The sequence below is a fragment of the Acyrthosiphon pisum genome, chromosome A1 (assembly GCF_005508785.2).
Source record: "Acyrthosiphon pisum isolate AL4f chromosome A1, pea_aphid_22Mar2018_4r6ur, whole genome shotgun sequence".
In the NCBI taxonomy this organism is placed as follows: domain Eukaryota; kingdom Metazoa; phylum Arthropoda; class Insecta; order Hemiptera; family Aphididae; genus Acyrthosiphon; species Acyrthosiphon pisum.
The window spans coordinates 46,040,268-46,059,811 of record NC_042494.1 but is presented as its reverse complement, the minus strand read 5'-3'; the positions used below and the strand labels follow the sequence as shown (position 1 = coordinate 46,059,811).

General features: G+C 28.2%; 1 protein-coding gene across 7 annotated transcripts in view; it reads right to left on the bottom strand.

The window, feature by feature from the left end:
- Positions 1–19,544, bottom strand: part of LOC100160521 (multiple C2 and transmembrane domain-containing protein) — a 78,118-nt gene that overhangs the window by 10,954 nt on the left and 47,620 nt on the right. For 5 of the 7 annotated variants that reach the window (XM_029487156.1, XM_029487154.1, XM_029487155.1 and 2 more), the window contains 10 exons: positions 18,626–18,646; positions 18,351–18,504; positions 17,717–17,829; positions 17,289–17,397; positions 17,071–17,213; positions 10,609–10,688; positions 9,847–9,955; positions 9,516–9,658; positions 9,293–9,448; positions 5,948–6,397 (listed from right to left, as the gene is read on the bottom strand). In XM_029487156.1, coding sequence (XP_029343016.1) covers positions 5,948–6,397; positions 9,293–9,448; positions 9,516–9,658; positions 9,847–9,955; positions 10,609–10,688; positions 17,071–17,213; positions 17,289–17,397; positions 17,717–17,829; positions 18,351–18,504; positions 18,626–18,646 — 1,478 coding nt within the window. The remainder of the gene's footprint in view (positions 1–5,947; positions 6,398–9,292; positions 9,449–9,515; positions 9,659–9,846; positions 9,956–10,608; positions 10,689–17,070; positions 17,214–17,288; positions 17,398–17,716; positions 17,830–18,350; positions 18,505–18,625; positions 18,647–19,544) is intronic. The other 2 variants (XM_003247475.4, XM_001945070.5) reach the window with 1 other exon arrangement.

Sequence of the window (19,544 nt, the reverse complement as noted above, 5' to 3'; positions counted from 1 at the left end):
ATCCAATGCTATATGTTTAAATCGAAGCACTCCTGGAAGAAATTTTACAGGAAATAAAAAAATAAATAAATAAATAAACACCATTGTAAAAACAATAGCTTCCTCGCTCCGCTCAGAATCTAAAACATATCTTTAATTTGACGAAAAAAAAAATATAATTTAATTTAATTTAATTTAAAGATGTAAACTGAAGAGATCAAAGTTATTACTATTTTATAATTTTAATTTTTTTAATTCACCTTTACTTAATTATATTTGTATATATAACTTTTAACTTATCTAAATTTAACCAAAAACATAACTAGCTTAAAAAGTCTTTTTGTATTTAAAATGTTAGTTAATTTATAATATATAAAAATTATGCTAATTGCTAACATAACTAACATAAGTGATTGCCAAAAGATTAGGTGACCTACACTAAAATGAAAAAAAAAACTTAGCTGTTGATTTATATTTATTTATAGTTTACTATTTCTATTCAATATTTATAGGTATTTACGTCGAAACATAATTTATACAATTTGTAATGTACTTAAAAAAATATAAAATATAATAGTTTATTTTTTTTCAGAAACGCCAATAACCCTGGTAGTTGAGGTATATAAATTTAAAAAAAAAGTTATACATCGTTTTCATTAATAGTATAAAAATAATAACCGTATTAATAATCACTTTGATTTTATAGAAAAATAATTAATTTAGTGCTTCCCATTACAAATTTGTATAGCTATTTCAGGTGTGCATTTAGAATTTGTAATATGATCAAAGCAGCTCTCGGAGGGAGATATTGTATTTACAACACTGATTGCGATTTTATTTTCGTTAAAATTATTTTGATTTATATATTAAAGTAGGTAGTCCAAGGAAAGGCTGTAATCAAAATTTGTTCAACTCAAATCTAGTTAAAATTCCAAATTTTTTATTTATACCGTATTTAAAATACACGTCAAAGGTATGCAAATATTTACCATTTTCGCACAATTATGTACAAAAGGAGTTAATGAATAATATAAAATAATGTTTTTTTTATTAGAAATATAATTAAAATTTGTTATTCGTGTAGTGGTATAGTGTACTTCTATTGCGTTGGTAAACTAAATGTACATACCGGAAAATATAATATGTCTGTAATTTTCTTATAAAAGTTACGTATTTTTTATTTAATTTTTTCATGGGAAAGTACTTATGACTCGAGCCATGAATGTAAGCCTATAACGGTCATACAATACTATAACACAGAGGTTCCCAAACTTTTTATTGTACGACCCATTTTGAGAATTTTTTAAAATTTGATCCATACATTTTTGGCACAATACATTGAATTACCTTTTTTTTTTTAAGTATTTAGATATTTAGGTACCCAATAACACTAATTTGTATCGTTTCAATAGGTATAACGAAAAACTGAATTTGAACTTTGAACATAAACGAAAAATATATATTATTTCAAAATATAGCGCGACCCACCAAAAATATATTCGCGACCCACTTTTGGGTCGCGACCCACAGTTTGGGAACCTCTGCAGTATAATATAATACCCAATATTACCCAATGTGATAACTTTACTGGTAAATATCCACCAAGACAACGATACAACGATAATTTACTGTATATTATGGTAAGTTTTAGATTCATTTATTTTAATTAATTAGTAGTTGGAAATGTGTAATGCCTACATCGTTGTTAGTAGATATATTGTACCTACAGTTTTTTGGTAGGTCTCATATACTACACGAGTGCCAAAACTTTTATAATATCAATTTGTATATTATGTACGAATACATTCAATATAGATTTTTTTAATTGCTTTGAGTATTGGAAATTGAACATAAATAATTAAATAACTTATAAAAAGCGTTTTAAAAATAATTCTGAAAATTATATATAATGAAGAATTAAATTAGCTAATTTATCCAATTAATTTATGCGAACAGATAAAGAAAAACGTTATTTACGGAAAAATAGTATTTTGTATATTTTGTTTATGCAAAATATCGTATATAATAATTTATAGTTTGTATGCAATAATGTTGTTTCTTCCTTCATAAACCAAGTCAAGTGGTAATTCATTGTTAACTGTTTGTGTTTTAAATAAAACATAAATAATGGTAATATTACACATTAATTAATACGTCTTGGAGGGATCAATTGACGTTTAAGTACCTATATTCTATAATATATCATATTAGTTATTAAGTAATAATATAAATATTTGTTATTATTTTTATATATTTGATTACACAAATCCAGTTTTGTTTTTGATGTAGGTATATGAAATATAAATCAATTATAAAAGTAATGAAAATGAAAAAATTCTGATAGTAAAATGTTCTATTTATAAGTAAACACTTTTCACTAGGTTTATATTGCCTTTGTCCAATTACTCTCACAACAAATGCATTTGAAATGTATTATATATTTAAAGCCATGATAGTATAATGTGATGCACTGCAGGTTAGATTTAGACAGATGTTTGAACATGATATTAGTTTTGAAATTTAAACACATACAATACTTATTATTCGTTGAACAATTAATTTTATATTATACTGAAACATAGTTTAATAACATTACTTATTACTATAACAATGGTAGGTTACTCGTGTAAAGGTACTATACATTTTCATGGTAAAGGCACATCATAGTTCTGCATTTGCTTAAATTACGCAATTGAGTCAATTTTCTGTGGTTTGCCGATGCAGACGAATTAAATATATCAATATTAATACACAATCCTAATTAATAATTATTCATTGATAACTTTTTATTTATTATCGTATACGTCACTGGTAAACGTTAATTTATATTTATATATAACATATAGGTACGCTAGCTATTTATATGAAAAAATGTTAAATGTCAAAACAACACTCCATTATGTTAAGTAGGATTAATATAAAAATAAATATCCAGTATGATACCAAGTCTCCGCCATTATACTGCATTGGCAATGCGATAAATGGAGGTACCTATATAGATCATTAAAAAAATTAAAAAGGGCCATTTTTTGTTACATAAAATGAGTTTATTTTAGTTTGTAGACTCTGTGGATTAGGTTTAAATACACCACGGACGCCGTGAGTGTCGTGTACTCATGTATTCGTAATGTGACACAATTACGTATTCTAAATATTGCTTGTATCCCCAAAAAGGTAGGTAGTAGGTATATAATTAAGCAGATAATATTGAATTATTATGTAATAAGTCCGAGCACAGTTTACCGCCACCATGGCGGCACCAAGCCGAGACAAAATAATTTTATCGCTACCGCTGCAGCGCGTGTGGTAACGTTTATGAGGGAGCTGATGTGATAGCGATTATAATATTATAGGCCTGTTGTATATAGTCGTTATCGACATATTAGAGAGGTTCATTGCCGCAAATAGGGGGGGGGCTTGGGGGACTTAGTCCTCCATAATTCTGCCAAGTCCCCCCAGTTCAAAATTCAGTAATTAGTACTGATCATATATAATTTTTGGAAAATATTATAGGAGGGGCGTTAGTCCCCCAAAATAATTTGGCTATTTGCGCCTATAGAGAGGTTTCCCGGGAAATATGGCCATACTACCGGAGTAATTGAATAATGTCTAAAAAAGAAAGAAAAATCGACCAAGTTCAAGTTAGACTCACGCACGAAGGGTACCATCATCAGCTATAAACATGTTGACAACACTGCTTATATTATATATTGTAGGATTATTAGTATTTGTTGTTATAGCAGCAACAGAAATACATAATCTGTGAAAATTTCAACTTTCTAAATTTCATGGTTCATGAGATACAGCCTGGTGACAGACGGAAGGACGGACGGACAGCGGAGCCTTAGTAATAGGGTTTCGTCTTACCATGCGGAACCCTAAAAAGAACAATCGAATAGCTCAAAAAACAAAGCATCAGTGGAGCGTGAGGGTGAAGCTGCACAGTCACCGAGTCCCTCGGCCAGTACGATGTATTATTGATTATCGCTAATCTATATTATATTTAACTAGCTGAATATCCCAACTTCGCCCGAGTGCAATTTTTTTTTGTGCAAATCCTGTATTATAGTTTATACGCTATATATATAATATTATATATATCCGTATCTCGGTTTGTATGAATCTCAGTTTCAGTGTGTCTCGCAGTTCACGGACAAATCAGTATCCGTGTATTACACCTAGCTTTGTTTTTAATTCTACTTAGATGGGCAACCATGGATTGGATTTTGCACTTGGTATTTTATTATTGGTTTTTTATCTGAGATTTTCGTCAAATTAAATTAAGTATAGTTATTGATTTATATAAGCTACACACATACATGCATGTAATGTATGTACAATGTACATACATACAATGCATTTGGTTTTAAGTTATAGTTTCTTTACTCGAAGCCATAAACGCGATAATTTGATCTGATATTTTCAACCTGATCTGTCCTAGTACAGATCCCTGTTTGACCACCTCTTTAAAATTCGAATATCGAAAAATCTTTTCTTATGCACATATTATATATAATATGTCATTATAGGAACCATTATTCCAAATTTCAGGTTCGTACGTTTTGTAGTTTTTGACATACAGCGATGAGTGAGAGAGTGAGTGGTATTTGGATTTTATATAATATATTATATAGATTATAATCAAACATGTCCTGACTGACTGACTGATCAATATCGAGGCTAGACCAGTGGTTCAATTTTCATCGCGGCACATTATTATTAGCAGCTATTATGAGTCACGGCACATTTTGGATAAATATTGCCTATTCGCCAAAAATAAGTAGGTACTTAAAACTTAAAAGGTATAATCTTTATCTTTATCTAGTAACATTTTATTTACATTTTATATATTATTTTTCTTTCGATATTGAACAATATTTTAACGTTCATACATATCACACCAGTGTTAAAGTACCTTATTAAAATAAAAAAGTTTAAGTTTTCACGGCACAGCTTTAAAATGTCACAGCATGTCTTTTGGAAAATACTGGTCTAAACTATAATATATAGAGACTTGGAATTTCAACAATACCTTTATACCACGATGTAGGGGTATACTAAGAAAGGATTGTTGAAATTTCACATTTTCGTGATGAGCTCATACAGGGGTATTGTTTTAACGGAAATAGTATATTTTATTATTTATATAGTATAATAATATTATGTAATAAGGTTGCCATTGGTTACAGAAATAAAAGAGACTTTTCTATTATAATCTATATAATTTATAAAAACTAATGTTTTGTAGCTTATATACTCAAAAACTACCTTAGGACAGGAAAGTTTATAGAGTAGTTTGAACCACGTTCAAACTTTTACTAAGTGCTATATCCAACCTACCACAGGTGGATTGTCCATATTGGTCGAATTAGTTCACAAAGCGCAAGGTCACAGACTCCAATTTGTCCATGAACCACTGGTTCCTATAATAGCTGAAACCTAAAAACTAAAATGTTATTTTAAAGAGGTGCTCAGTGCTCACACAAGGATTTCAAAGGAAATTGAGAAATGTTTTTTTTCTATAAATTGTTGCCATTAGTTACAGATTAAAACTGTGTTAGAATAAATTAGTATAAATTATAATTTTTTCGTATTATATAAATGGTTGCCATTGGTAAAATAAGCTATTGGACTCGGGCTGTAGGCGAGGTAAAAGCATGCATCGAAATCGTCGCGTTTACGGTCTCGAATGAAGAAATTATAACTCAAGAGTAACCAGCGAAACCTGCAGAGTTTATGTCTTATAAAACGTGATTGTTCGGCAGGATTCCGCATAATATTCGTATTGTCTGCAGCTTGCAGGTCACGGACGTGAGAAAAAGAAAAAAAAGCTACTAATCATTACTGTACGCCACGGGGGTGGATTATCCGTCTCGGTGTTCTTCATCCCCGTGGGCAACGACGAAGGGTACATACTGCAGCTATATCATCATAATATAATATTTAATCGTATTTAATATGTACTCACAAAGTGAATATCTTGTCCCACGTGGGCGCCAGCGTTTTGTATTCCGTGTGCGTCTGCAACCGGGCGTTGACCAGCTCGAGCACGCAGAACGGGTCGGACTTGCCGCACAGGTCGGCGGACGTTAGCCCGTGGGCCTTGTACACGCGGACCGTGAGCACGCCGACGTCGAGCAGGTCGCAAAACGTCCGGCCGATCGCGTACTTCTGCCGGACGTGTTCCTGTTCCGTGATCTCGCGTTCGTAGTTGGACAGGTCCGACACCATGGCGATCGTTGACGTGCCGCTGATGGTCAGCAACAGGTACAGTACACCACCGACACCTGCGCCGGAAGCGTCGCGATGCTGATGATGATCGCCGCCGCCGCCATCGTCACCGCCACCGCCGATGTTGAGTTTGTATTTGATTTTGTGCGTTTTTTCCCGTTCCAATTTACTCAGGTCCACGACGGTGCTATATAAATAGAAATAATATTGATATAGGTAGGTGTAACTGGCGTGATGGAGGTGCCGCGGCTACTTCAGTAAATAGTCTGGACAGTTGATTTCACTTTTTTCGAATAGGATTAGGAGGTCCTCGCGAGAAGGATTATATTTCGGTTTTATTTCTTATATTATGTCTGTTATATAGGTAATGTATAGCTTAAAAGCGAGTGTACCTGATATACTATAATTTAATATGACACGTAAAGTGTGTTTAGAATTTATTTCCATACCAAACTTCCAAATAAATAATGGAAGAATAATGAATGAATACATATAATGAACTATTGAGAAATCTTTACGATTACTGCTTGAAGTGAAGAATTTATTGATGTTGTACAATGATGTTTTTTTTTGTTTTATATTACTTTCAGTTCACGTTTTTTTAGCAGTAAAAAAAACATCCCTTAGAGTCTTAAGTACACTATAGATACTTGGTATACTTTGATACACTTTAAATCTCATTTTTGATTTTATCAGTGCAGGGTATCTCAAGCGTAAGGAAAAACTTAAGAAAAGTGTTAAAAAATGACGATATTTAGCACACATGGTTTTAACGAGCTTCACCACATTAGCTTTTTGTGTGCGATAATGTATTATTGCTTTTAAATTTAACATAATAACACACCCGCTGACTCTTGTATTAGCACTTTTTTTTAATAACTTAATAGAATGTGAATTTTGACCTTTGGATATAAAGATTAGAATATTTAATACATAGTTGTACTTTTAATATTATATCCATTCCTAGAGTTAATATTATATATTCAAGTATTATTTATTATTTATGAGCAGGTTATGATGGTTTTAAAAACTTTCTATAAGAAATTAATGCAGTATACCGTGCTTGGTCCAGAATCTTTTTTTCTTCAAATACGATGATTTGTCGTAACATTAGTAATTATAGGCACATATAATTAATATTTCCGAGTGCCCATATTCCTGGTTTAAATATCTCACTCAGTATATCATACTCCATTTCTCCAATAATACTTTACTACAATTATATTTTTTTTACTAGGTGCATGGTATATTGCACGATTCATTTCGGTATACTACAATGTTAATTTTATAGACCTGCGTGTTTATCGATCCCTATCCATTTATTATACTCACGTAAATTAATATTTAATAACATACGGACAATGTGGTTTGGATTATTCAAAACGCGATTGATGTGTTTACTAAAGCAACTACCATATTATAACTACAACAGTTATTTTCATGTTAGCTAAAATTAAATATAACCAATTCATGTTGACCGTTCGTTTATGTTATAACTTATAAGTCATATTATGCGGTGGTTCCTGGACCCTCGTTAAAAAAAAAAAAAAACTAAAATATTCACTAAGAAAGCATACCACTGTTATACTATAGTACTTACATAGAAATCATTTTATTTTTATAATGTAAGTAATTATTTAGAACTTAAGACTCTTAAGTCTTAAGTGGTGTTGTGAAACATTAGAATATGTGGCATGCGTACAGAACAGAAGTGTGTATTTAAAAATTCTATAATTCGGTGAAAACATTATTTTTATTTTTAAGTTTCTATACAGCGTCAATAAATATAAAGTTACAAGTCAAGTAATTTATTAGTACGTAAGTAACATTTTAATGGCCTGTGGCTGTTGGCTGTTATATAATATATACTAAATATATGGTCGATAAACACGAAATGCATAGAAAGCTTCTAGTAGGTAATTAGGTATCCCAAAGTTATAAGTTACCTTTCAAATAAAATGTATTTACTTAAATAAACCTTCCTTAAATATCGTTTATAATATTATAATATTATCCTAAAATGTGCCCATAAATTACATTTAGTTTTTTCTAAATAATTTAATGCTTTTCCATTAGTATCATATTAATTAGAATAAATTACAATAATTATAAAGTACTCGTTATTTTTTTATTACTTTAATTGTAATTATTCATTTTTTAGATTCTTTTACAATAAATACATTGTTTTTAACAGTTAGTCAATAGTTTTTAAGATGAATATCAATTTATAGTTTATCAAGTCGAGTTTAGTTGATCTATTTGAAGTGTTTTGAGCTTTAGTGTGTTTATTTTATTGAGAAGTATAAAGTTTACTTAGTAGTTAGTACATACATCATCCATAATCGAAAATTTATTAGTAAAATATAGCTATATGTCTATATGTATTATATATATATATTATACACTATTATATATTAACAGGATTTAGGATTATAGTTAACTATAGTTAAGTGCCAAGTTAAAATGAAACAAGTAATTATGACATATACGAGTAGGAAATATCTAAATATCGTATTCATCCTATATAAATCACAAATTATATATAACCATAAGCTCTGAATAAAGAAAACCAATAGGCTTTCAAATGTAATGGATTAATCATGTATTTCAGACAAACTCTTTTTTTTGAAACATATGACAGAGGTTATAAATTAAAATAAATACCTATATTAGACATATTATACTAACAGTATGTACAAGTGCATAACTAAATAATGACAATTATACAATTTTTATTAATTCTCCCTCGTAAAATATAAATTTTTTAAAGTTGTGTGCTTTGGGATGAAGAATAAATCTCGGGTTAAGGAAAATCTGGTAAAATGCCTGAGGGGAAAATATTATGTTGACGAAAAAAATCTTTACCTCTACTCGTGTTTCCTGATGAATTGCTACTTTTAATTGACATACCAATTTCATAACTGACATGACCATACAACTAAATTACTTTTTCTTTTAAATTATGACATTGATAAAAAAAAACCAGAAAAATCGTTGAAAATTCGAAAAACGTATTCCGCCAAATTCGATTTGTCCATTTATTAATTTTATACGGTTGTTTATAAAAAATATTAAATCATACCTTGCTACTATTTCTTCGCGTGAACGTTCTTTCGCGCACACGTTTATTTCTAGTTCTTGAGTCTGATCGTCGAACAAATGTAAATCGAATTGTTCCAGCCAAGTAGGCGTTGGAATTCGATTACTACCTTTGCTTTTGAATTTTTCTCCTCCCAATCTATATAAAAATTAAGCTTTGACAATAGTATAATTAAATCCCTGTCACGGACAAAAGTAAAACATACCTGAAACGGACATATGGGTCACACAAACCTTCAGGTATTATACAGTTTTTTATTTTAATCAAAACAATAGTTACTACTGAACTCCAAACTTGACATTTGTACTTTCTACCTATTTCCGTTACTCTTCCAGTCTTTTGAAGACTCTAAAGAAATAGTACGATTACATTACACAACAAATTCATATTTATTTCACGTAGTTTTAAATAATTGACGTATTATTCTTAATTCTTATATCATAGAAACGTGTACACAAAAAAAAGCCAATAAATAATCATTTAATATAGTTTCAGTTAGTTTATAATTGGGTTATACCTATATCGATTATAATTACCTGTTCGCGTTCTTCTCGGGATTGAGGTGTTAAAGTTACATCTAGATAAATCTCACCAAGGTATTCAGCATTTTGTGTATCTCGTAATTGTAAACATATCTCGTGCTGTCTAAAAACATAAAAACAAAAACAAATATTAAATAATAACACTGTTAATAATAATTAATAAGTATTAATGGGACACAATTATACTGTAATACAAATTCACGAATAAAATAATTTTAACAATCTTTAAATAATTACTGCAAAATATCATGGCAGTACGTTTATGTTTATTTACTATACTGGTGATGAAATAACACATTATAAAATACATAAAAGTTATAAAGTTCAACAAACTATATTGTGCGGTGTTCACAATAGTTTAGTAAAGTTTAGATATGAATACCAAACTTAAAATGTTTTTTCTTCAAATGCATATTATAACGGTTAAGATTCATATTATTTTTCAGACTTTCAAGTATTAATAATAGCTTTTTATTAATATGAATTAAATTGCAAACATTTGCACTTTACATGAAAAGTAATTTAATATAATAATTATTTTTAATTTTTATATGGTACATTCTTGAAATGTATCTTACAATTTAAAAATTAAATCATTCTTCATTTTTTTAGTTTTGACTTAATATTGTTTTATTTTATTTTCACTTTCCATCTGAGTTGATGTTTGAATACAATAAATGTGGTATACCTAGTGGTAGGCATTAATCATTACCAGCATTAATTTAAACTAACGACATAAAGTGATATTAAACTCACTTGCCCAATTCTAAGGTCGTCAAAGCGATCTGCGCCGCTCCCATAAAGTCATCTTGAAGACCCCAATCATAATCAAAAACCTAAAATGATAAAATAATATTGTTGTATATTATAGTTTATATAGTTTGATGTTTTAAACAAATAGTTTAAATGCCATAACATATAATGCAAGTTTAATATATAATTTCATTTTTAAAAGTTATTTGATAATTTTCAGACTATATTTTAATAAAAAAAAAAAAATGTATTCAACTCTTAAAAGGTATCCTCCATTTACAGATTTATTTGCTCTAAAATAAAATCAAAATTTCAATTTTAAATATAAATAAAATAAACATATTATATACGTTGGAAATGTAATAAGAAATATTATTACCAAGAATTTTATAAATCAAGGTAAGTACTTAGGTATTTTTTTTTTTTATAAATTGTATGTCTATTTATAAGTTAACCACACAACCCTACTACAACATTATATGTGATGAAGTGAATTATATGAGACGAGTGTTTAACCATTCAATACTTGAATAATGCTTAGTAAATATACAATTTTTAAATTATTATTATTTTCAAATAGGTATGTAGTAGGTACATTTCTTTTTTTTTAGAAATTATTATAATCTTAAGGAAAAATGGAAAATATGTAATTCATGGTAATATAACTATAATATGTTTATTTCATAATTTAAAATGTACAAAGTTAAGTTGAAATATTTCAAACCCCTTCTATAACCTGTAAAAATACAAACTTTTCAAATATAAATCATTATTCTCTTTACACTATAACTCTATTTTAATATTACACAAAACTACACAAGGAACATAATATTATACTCTTTTATCCAACAATAATATGACTTTATATTATACCTAATCGATTATATATTATTATATTATTGTATTTAACACGGTCATTGAGTACATTTTGAGTTTTGAGAGTTTTTTTTCAATAAAAAAAACATAAAAATATTGATATTATTATACATAAATCTTTGATTTGGTCATTTGGGTAAAAATAAATACAATAAATTATGCATTATACATTGTATTACGTTAACAGAATAAATGTGCTACCCAAAAACTTTAAATAATAAACTTTGTTATTTTAATTTATTACTGCATGAAAAATTAATTTTGCATAGTGCGTGAATAATATTATTATGGAAAAAAAGTGCGTATGCATTTTTTTTCCATAAAATTATACACTGTACTTCGTGACATGCTCTTATTTTCAACCACGTTTCATGTTTACCAAACCCTCTATCGGTCGGTAGCTATGCATAACATTTACACAAAAAAAAGTATAAAATAAAAATCGAAAGTAGACGAAAATATCACAGTAAATTAGTCACCTGAATTTAATCAGCCAATGGTGGAATTACAAGACATTACTTTGTTTTAAATTCTGGCAGCTGAATATCAATATCTTTGATAACGTCTAAGTAACTTAACGAAGCACGTCAATAGGAGATACTTAATCATTGTTTAAATCTGTCACTAATATCGAAATAAATAAACATATAAATAGATTATAGATACTTATTTGTGTATTAAAAAAGTTCATTTTAAATTCCAGTAAAATCCCATTTAACGAAATCTGCTATAGATACGATTAACCGAATCCATAAGTTCTAATGAAACATAGTTTATAGTGGCCTTATACAAAGTGATAAACCCCATAACATAATTTATAGTGAACAGTATATTTATTATTTATTGATGCAATTAGTTTTAGTAGGTATAAACGACATAATTATTAATGTTTAGGTCTATCATTTTTGATTTCCGATAAATCAGGAACTTTGATGGACACGTATATTAAGAAGTTGTTTTTCAAATGGTTATTTAATATTTTCATTTATTATTATTTTTTTTTTTATCAACCATACACTTATTTTACTCTCAATTTTTTTCAGATTCTCAATCTTAAGAATATGAAATTAAAAATGTAGGTTGCCATTTTAATCGCAATTGTATAGTGGGTTTATTATTAAAAAAGGATAAAAACTGAAATATAGGACGAGAAAAGTGTAAATAAATCAAAAATGAAAATATAGAAAATTATTGAATTATTGAACTAATTGAAGTAGTTGATTGTTAAATAAATAACTCTGTGATTGGCACATTTGACTTAGTCATTAATACGGCCAAAAATTGTTGTAAAACAATATATCAATGGAAATTGCCAATTGGTATAATGGTATTTAATAAAATTAAAGGTGCAAATTTTTTTTATTTTTCAATTATTTTTAATACAATTAAGCACAATATGAAATACGGGAGCTTTTGGACAAAATATAATTTTAAAAATAACAATTACTTAAGTCATTATAAATTACAATTATTTATTATAGTATGTTAGGGCTGTTAGGTACAGACTGTACCTATTTGAAATAGGTAGGTACCTATTAATTTTTAAATTATACTCAAAACAGCCCAGTTGGAAACACTGGATATTTAAATGTGATATTAAATAATATGCGGTTATTAATTATCTTATGAGAATACAGACGATACCGAATACCGATTAATAAAAATTTCTACGAGGCAATATTGTATAATAAAATTTTGGCGACCACAGTGTAATACCATTGGTAAATTAAATGTACTTAAATTAAAACCATTAAGACTTATACTATAAGTTATAACTCATAAGTTACTTATGGATACTTTTGTCAAATACTAACGGATGTAAATAAGTTTTATGATCCCGCAGATAGGATTATAGGAACTTCGTCTGTATTATATGAGAGCGAAATTTAATTAAACTCGAGTAACACTATTCGAAATACGACAATTATTTGACTTTACACCATCGGGCAAATATTGTAATGTGGCGGGAAGTCACTTACTTTAAAAACAATACCATCGAACCTAAGTGATGTAAAACAGTAAAACTACATTACTGATTGTACTTTGTAGATCTACCATCTACGTATAAAATAACACTTTGTATATATTCACCATTATTGGGTTATGAAACAACATAATATACAGCTATTAATATATTAATATACATATTATACAATGTACCACTGACAGATATTTGAATAATAATTAATACATAATATTATAATACATTGTTTACGGAAATTACAAATAAAATAAAATGAGTTCGTTGTTACCGTCATTGCTCATTTCACTGGGTATGATTTTGAAATATACCCATTATCTTTATGAAGGCGTATTATACGGTGTTAATAAACAGATAGACCGAGCTCCGCTTCAAGATTTTCGAGGAAGAAATTGAAGTGTATCGATAATACGTATCGGATCAATTTTCAGCGTTCAAGAAGTCACACGTGCAGTATTATAGTGTAAGCAATACGTGCCAATCCTTATAGGATTCAGGTCTCAAGTCCGTATGCATAGTAATAGGTCATAGTTTAACATGTCTTATGTGACACATATAATTGAGCCATAAGTCTTTGATTCTGTCGGTACGTAACTATACCTTATCCTTGTGTATAACATTTTTCTTCTTGAAAATCTTGCTTAATTTCTTCAATAACTTCGTAAAAGTATGATGGAAATATTATACAGTTCACTATTGTCACCACTGTAAAAATGTGGTGTTATTGTTTGAATTCGATATATTTTGATTTATTTAGCGTTAATAAAAATGTATTAACGGGGACAAACACGTGCACCTACATTTGACCGTACCGTGGAAAACCATACACATTAACATAGATATGTCAAACCGATTTTGTACCGCTTTGTTCATCGCCATAGAAACGCATATCAACATTCCTCAATTTTGCTTACAGAGGAAAAATATCGAGTGGCATGTTACAAGAGTTTCAGCATTTCCTATATCTTACTAGTGTCAATCCATATGACTATTTTCTCACAAGTTCGAATATTTTTTTATGTAATACGTATATCTAATTATGAAGTTAAAAAAACAAAACGATTTGTTCATTTGAATTCACTTGGAACCTGAATTTGACATACAATTATTCAAAGTATTATGTAACAACATTGTGCATTAGTTTAAAATTAAATTGATGTAATATTAAAATATTTGTTACATAACTATTAACGAAAAACAAACAAAGGCGTTATATACATAATATATTATACATACGCGACACACACATTATAATAATATAAAGTTTTCTACATGTAATATAAACATGACCCTTTTTTATTTTATTCCCGATTTAACAATATAATCAATTAATAATAACCAAGTAATACATAATATTAAATTTCCAGGTTGGAGGTTTTTCGTTAATGTGTATGCAAATATAGCAAAGGTATATTTATTCGCATGAGACCAACTAGGCATGAAGTTTGTATTGTTATGAATAAGGCATGTTAGTATAATATTATATCAAAATATATTAATTATAAATTTCCATTCATTTTCATATGCTAATTTAGGTCGACAAATTGCGATAGTAAATTATTATGATCGACCGTTGCTCATTTAAAACCATTGTTTTAAGATAAAATTTTAACGAATATTATTATTAATTAAAAAAGCCAGCAGGTAGGTACAACAAACATTTAGATTAGATAATCAATAAATTCGTAGACTTTTTTGCTTAAAAATATCATACATGGGTTTGGTGCACAGAGTCAATGATCGCAAATACAACGGAATATAAAGGCAGTGGGAACACTTGAACAAATTGTACAATTGCGTGTGCTCTGCAGTCATTGGATCGTGTACAGTCGAATGACGCATGAACACATACAATTTGTTCAAGTGTGCAACTCCCGTCTAACTAAGAAATAATGAACAGATTTTTGCTTTGTAGGAATGTATTATTCCTTAATAAATTTCGGTAGTTTATAATATTACTGTAGATATATTAATTTTAGTTGTACAAAAATGAAAAATAATATAGGTAGGTACCGCAACTTTAAAACACAACTTTAATGGTCCAATATGAAACAGGGCAACTCTATATAATGAGAATTGTCGATAACTTGAAATGAGGAAATAAGAAAAATAAAATATAAAAATCTGAAATGCAAGTCCGTTTTAAAATTTCTCTCGACGAATGGTTACAAAATCCATGTATATTTTGTAGCAGTAGAATCTTAGATATCATGAAACACATTATCTATAAACCCATTATGCTAATTAATGTACGTTCGGATAAGGCTTAAAGACTTGGGAACTACTGAACTGATTTGCACCAAATCTTGCACACATGCATATTCCTTGAGACTCGAGGAGTGTTTACAGCACTGTTTTTCGACCCCTATAGGTTTCAATAGGGTGGCTCACGCAGCCATGCCTCACATATGGATTTTTATTTTGCTCTCAAAAACGAATATTTTATATAGAAAGTAGATTCTAAAATATTGAATCTATACTTATATTTGATATTTCTCTAATACTGGTTAGCATGAATAATAATTATTTTAATAGAATCGTTTACAAACAATTGTAACTATGTATACTGTACAGTAGGTAACTACGGTCAATATAATAATAAATATATTAATACCCACCAACAATCGGAACTATGTACTGGTAACGGATGGACGTACGGACAGACACAACGGGAAAATAAGGTGTTCTAACTTATGTTTAAAACTTATGTCTACCAATTTTGACAAACAATTAAAAAAATTAAAGGTATGTCATAGAACTTTGGAGAGTATAGCTTGAACCCTGTTCGAAAATATACCGAATGGTATTATTATATCAAATCCGACACACGTGGATTGCCTATCTCTGTTCAATGAGTTTACAAAGCCAGGTATATCAACGCCTATTTACCCGTGAGCTGATAAGATACACTAAAACCGAAATACACTTATATAGTGTATTTTGTATATTTGTTAATTTTTTTCTCGGGCATAGTCGGGTTATATGGCTAATAAATTATAAATCTTATACTATTATATCAAGTTATGGCTAATGCTACAGCTGAATAATAACTTAAAAACTGTTTAAAATATTTAAAAGATAATATTACTTTAAATTATTATATTATATTGTGTGTGTTTGGTAACTATTAGGGAAATAATGTTATTGTACGAATATATTTTATAGTATAATGATAATATTTATTTTATGATTTTGTTTATTGTTTTTCTCTGTAAAAATAATAATAGTTAAATATGGATGGTTAAAAGTTATTGGGGACATACAAACGGTGGAAATTGTTCAAATGATAGGTATATATTTAATCCAACTTTAATCGTGAAAGTCCCAGGCAATTGTACCTCATATTATTATAATGTAATATTTTTTTATTTGGAAAAAAGTTCCCCCTGAGGCGGTGGCCTATGCGGCTATAAAATTTTAATTTAACAAACAAACATTTGAAGGAAAAAACAAAAATCAAAAACAATACCTACCTATATACATAACAGTATAGTTTTAATTTATAAATATATTTGTTATAAGCTCTACTTTTGACCTACCACTTATAATTTAAATGAGTATTTTTTTTAAATTATATTTTGTTGTTTTAAAATAGAATAAGTCCATACCTTTATTTGAATTGGTTCAAAGGGATCATCTAGTAGGTGTGAAAACGTTTCGTCCCAAGTTGGATTCAGACTTTTATACACAGTTTTCGATTTATGAATCTGTCTTCCACCTATCTTAAACTTCACATATGGATCACTAAGACCTACAATTTTAACAAACTTTAGTACTTAACATAGTTTTGATATTGTTCTGGAAAAAACTGATTTTTATTAACTACCATTTTTATCACGAGCAATGAGATCTTTTCCTTTTTTCAAATGTATTTTGAGTTGAAAAAAGTCGTATTTTCTGAGCAAAGCATCATTATGAATTGGATTTTGACCTTCCTGGAAAATAAAAAATTCATCAACAGAATTTAATTTGAAGATTTTGTAAAAATATTTTGAATAATATAAATTTGTAATGTAATATAAATTATAAGCCAAGTTATGTTGACATTATTCCATAATACTGTTCAGACTCATGAGATCGGTATTTGTCTAGAGAAAATATCTTCAACTATAAACTATAAAGGACCTCAGTTTGTACAGAACGTTTGTTGTTTTTAGAAACTACCTCTATTCTTTATTGGGGGCATACCTATCTACCGCGTTACATTAAATTAACATATTTACAAAAATTAGAGGCATTTAAATTAATATTTACTGGTGTAGCCAACTCTATTTGTTGTTCAGATCTTATTGAATTTTGTCTCCGAAGTCGAATAGGATGGTCGCGTGAAACAACTTTCTGGAACCAATTCTGGGTCAATCCAAATTCTAAAATATAGTAATAAAATATATACATATATAAAAAAGGTGTCAATATTTTAGTGGTATTTGTAGTTTTATTTTATTCAATATTCAAACATTTTTCTTAAATGAGAGGAAAGTTGTATTTTTTGAAAAATTATCTACCTATTTTATTTTTCTTTCTTATATTCCAAAAAACACTGATAAAACAATCTAATTTGATGTGCAAGTTTGGATACCAGCCGAAATGTAAGTTAAAATGTTTAGTTTTAAATTTAATATTATAATAATTCTTATTTTGACCTTTAGATTTAATTGAAACTAGTATACATAATTAATCAAAAAATAAAAACTTTAATACAATTAAAAACCGGTTGATATATAGAGAAAAAATCATTTTATTTTAAATTAAGTTATAAAGAATATTTAGTAATAATTCAAATAATTGTTTCGTTTAAGACTCAGTTTTTACGTCGAAACATTTTTCATCCTACGGCTATTTAAGAAAATTTAGCTTTTCAATTTTACATTTATTTTAAATACCATACCGCTAGTAATTGAATTTTGAGTATTTCTTGAGTCTGTAGACTTAGTTTGTTGTAAAGTGTCTGGACGGACTAGTCTTGCAAGTATAGGAGATTCAGAGGGTGACTCGTCAGTGTCAGAGCCTCGTGCTTTATTTCTCCCTTTGGCCCATTTCTCCTGAAAATAGTATTATAATGATTAAATTAGTGTAAATATATACAAATTCAAATAGGCTTAACAAAAAAATATAACGTATAAACTAGTATATTTTTTTAATAAAATAAAAATGTTTGTTTACCTCGGTAGGAAACCACCGATTCTAATGAAACATAAAATTAAAAATAATAATAAATCGTTAATTTAGGAATATTGATATTATTACATGATGTTAGTTGAATTATTTAAATAATAATAACGTGTAGGTATCTGGTATATAACATAATATGAAATTAAAATTGGATAAAATAAAGATTTCTAGGCCTAGGTTACAGTATAGCCTACAGTATATTGAATATTTTATGACTTTAATGTCTTGACTAACTTTTAACGTGGTCCCTATTAATGATCACAGATAATTTTAATGTATATATAATATTTATGTTTTTTTTTTTATATAACGTGTTAAGCACATTATAAATATTCATTAGACATCTATATAACCACATTATAAAATAAATTGTTCCAATATAATTTATATGTATAGGACCATAAATATGTGACGGTAAGTTATGAGGAGTGGAGTAACTATAGATTGACCCATATATTTTTTTATGTACCATAATTTATTTAAAATAGGTAGCTAAGAGTATGCTTAAAATTATGATTAATAAACATTATTAAAAAATAATTGCCTGAGAGTATAATATTATGTTACGTCTTATCTTGTATAAATATTCCCTTTTTTGTGAATGTACTGATTTATTTTCTTTAAATTGCTTGGAAACTAAATAAAATAGTATATTCTTTGTTATTAGTAGCTACCTAGTTTTAAAGGCTTAGTAGAATTCAATTCTAATTTATTATTGTTAGCTAGCTACCAATGGGATAACACAATTTGTGTCAAAATATAAAAGCAATAAATTAACAACTATATGCGTGGCTGTATGTGCATACAAATGTACAGAAATAAATAAGAATTAGCCCATATTTTGGAATCTGTAATTAATTTTACACGTAAAAAATGTCTATAAAAAGTTGAAAAGAATATATTTTTAATA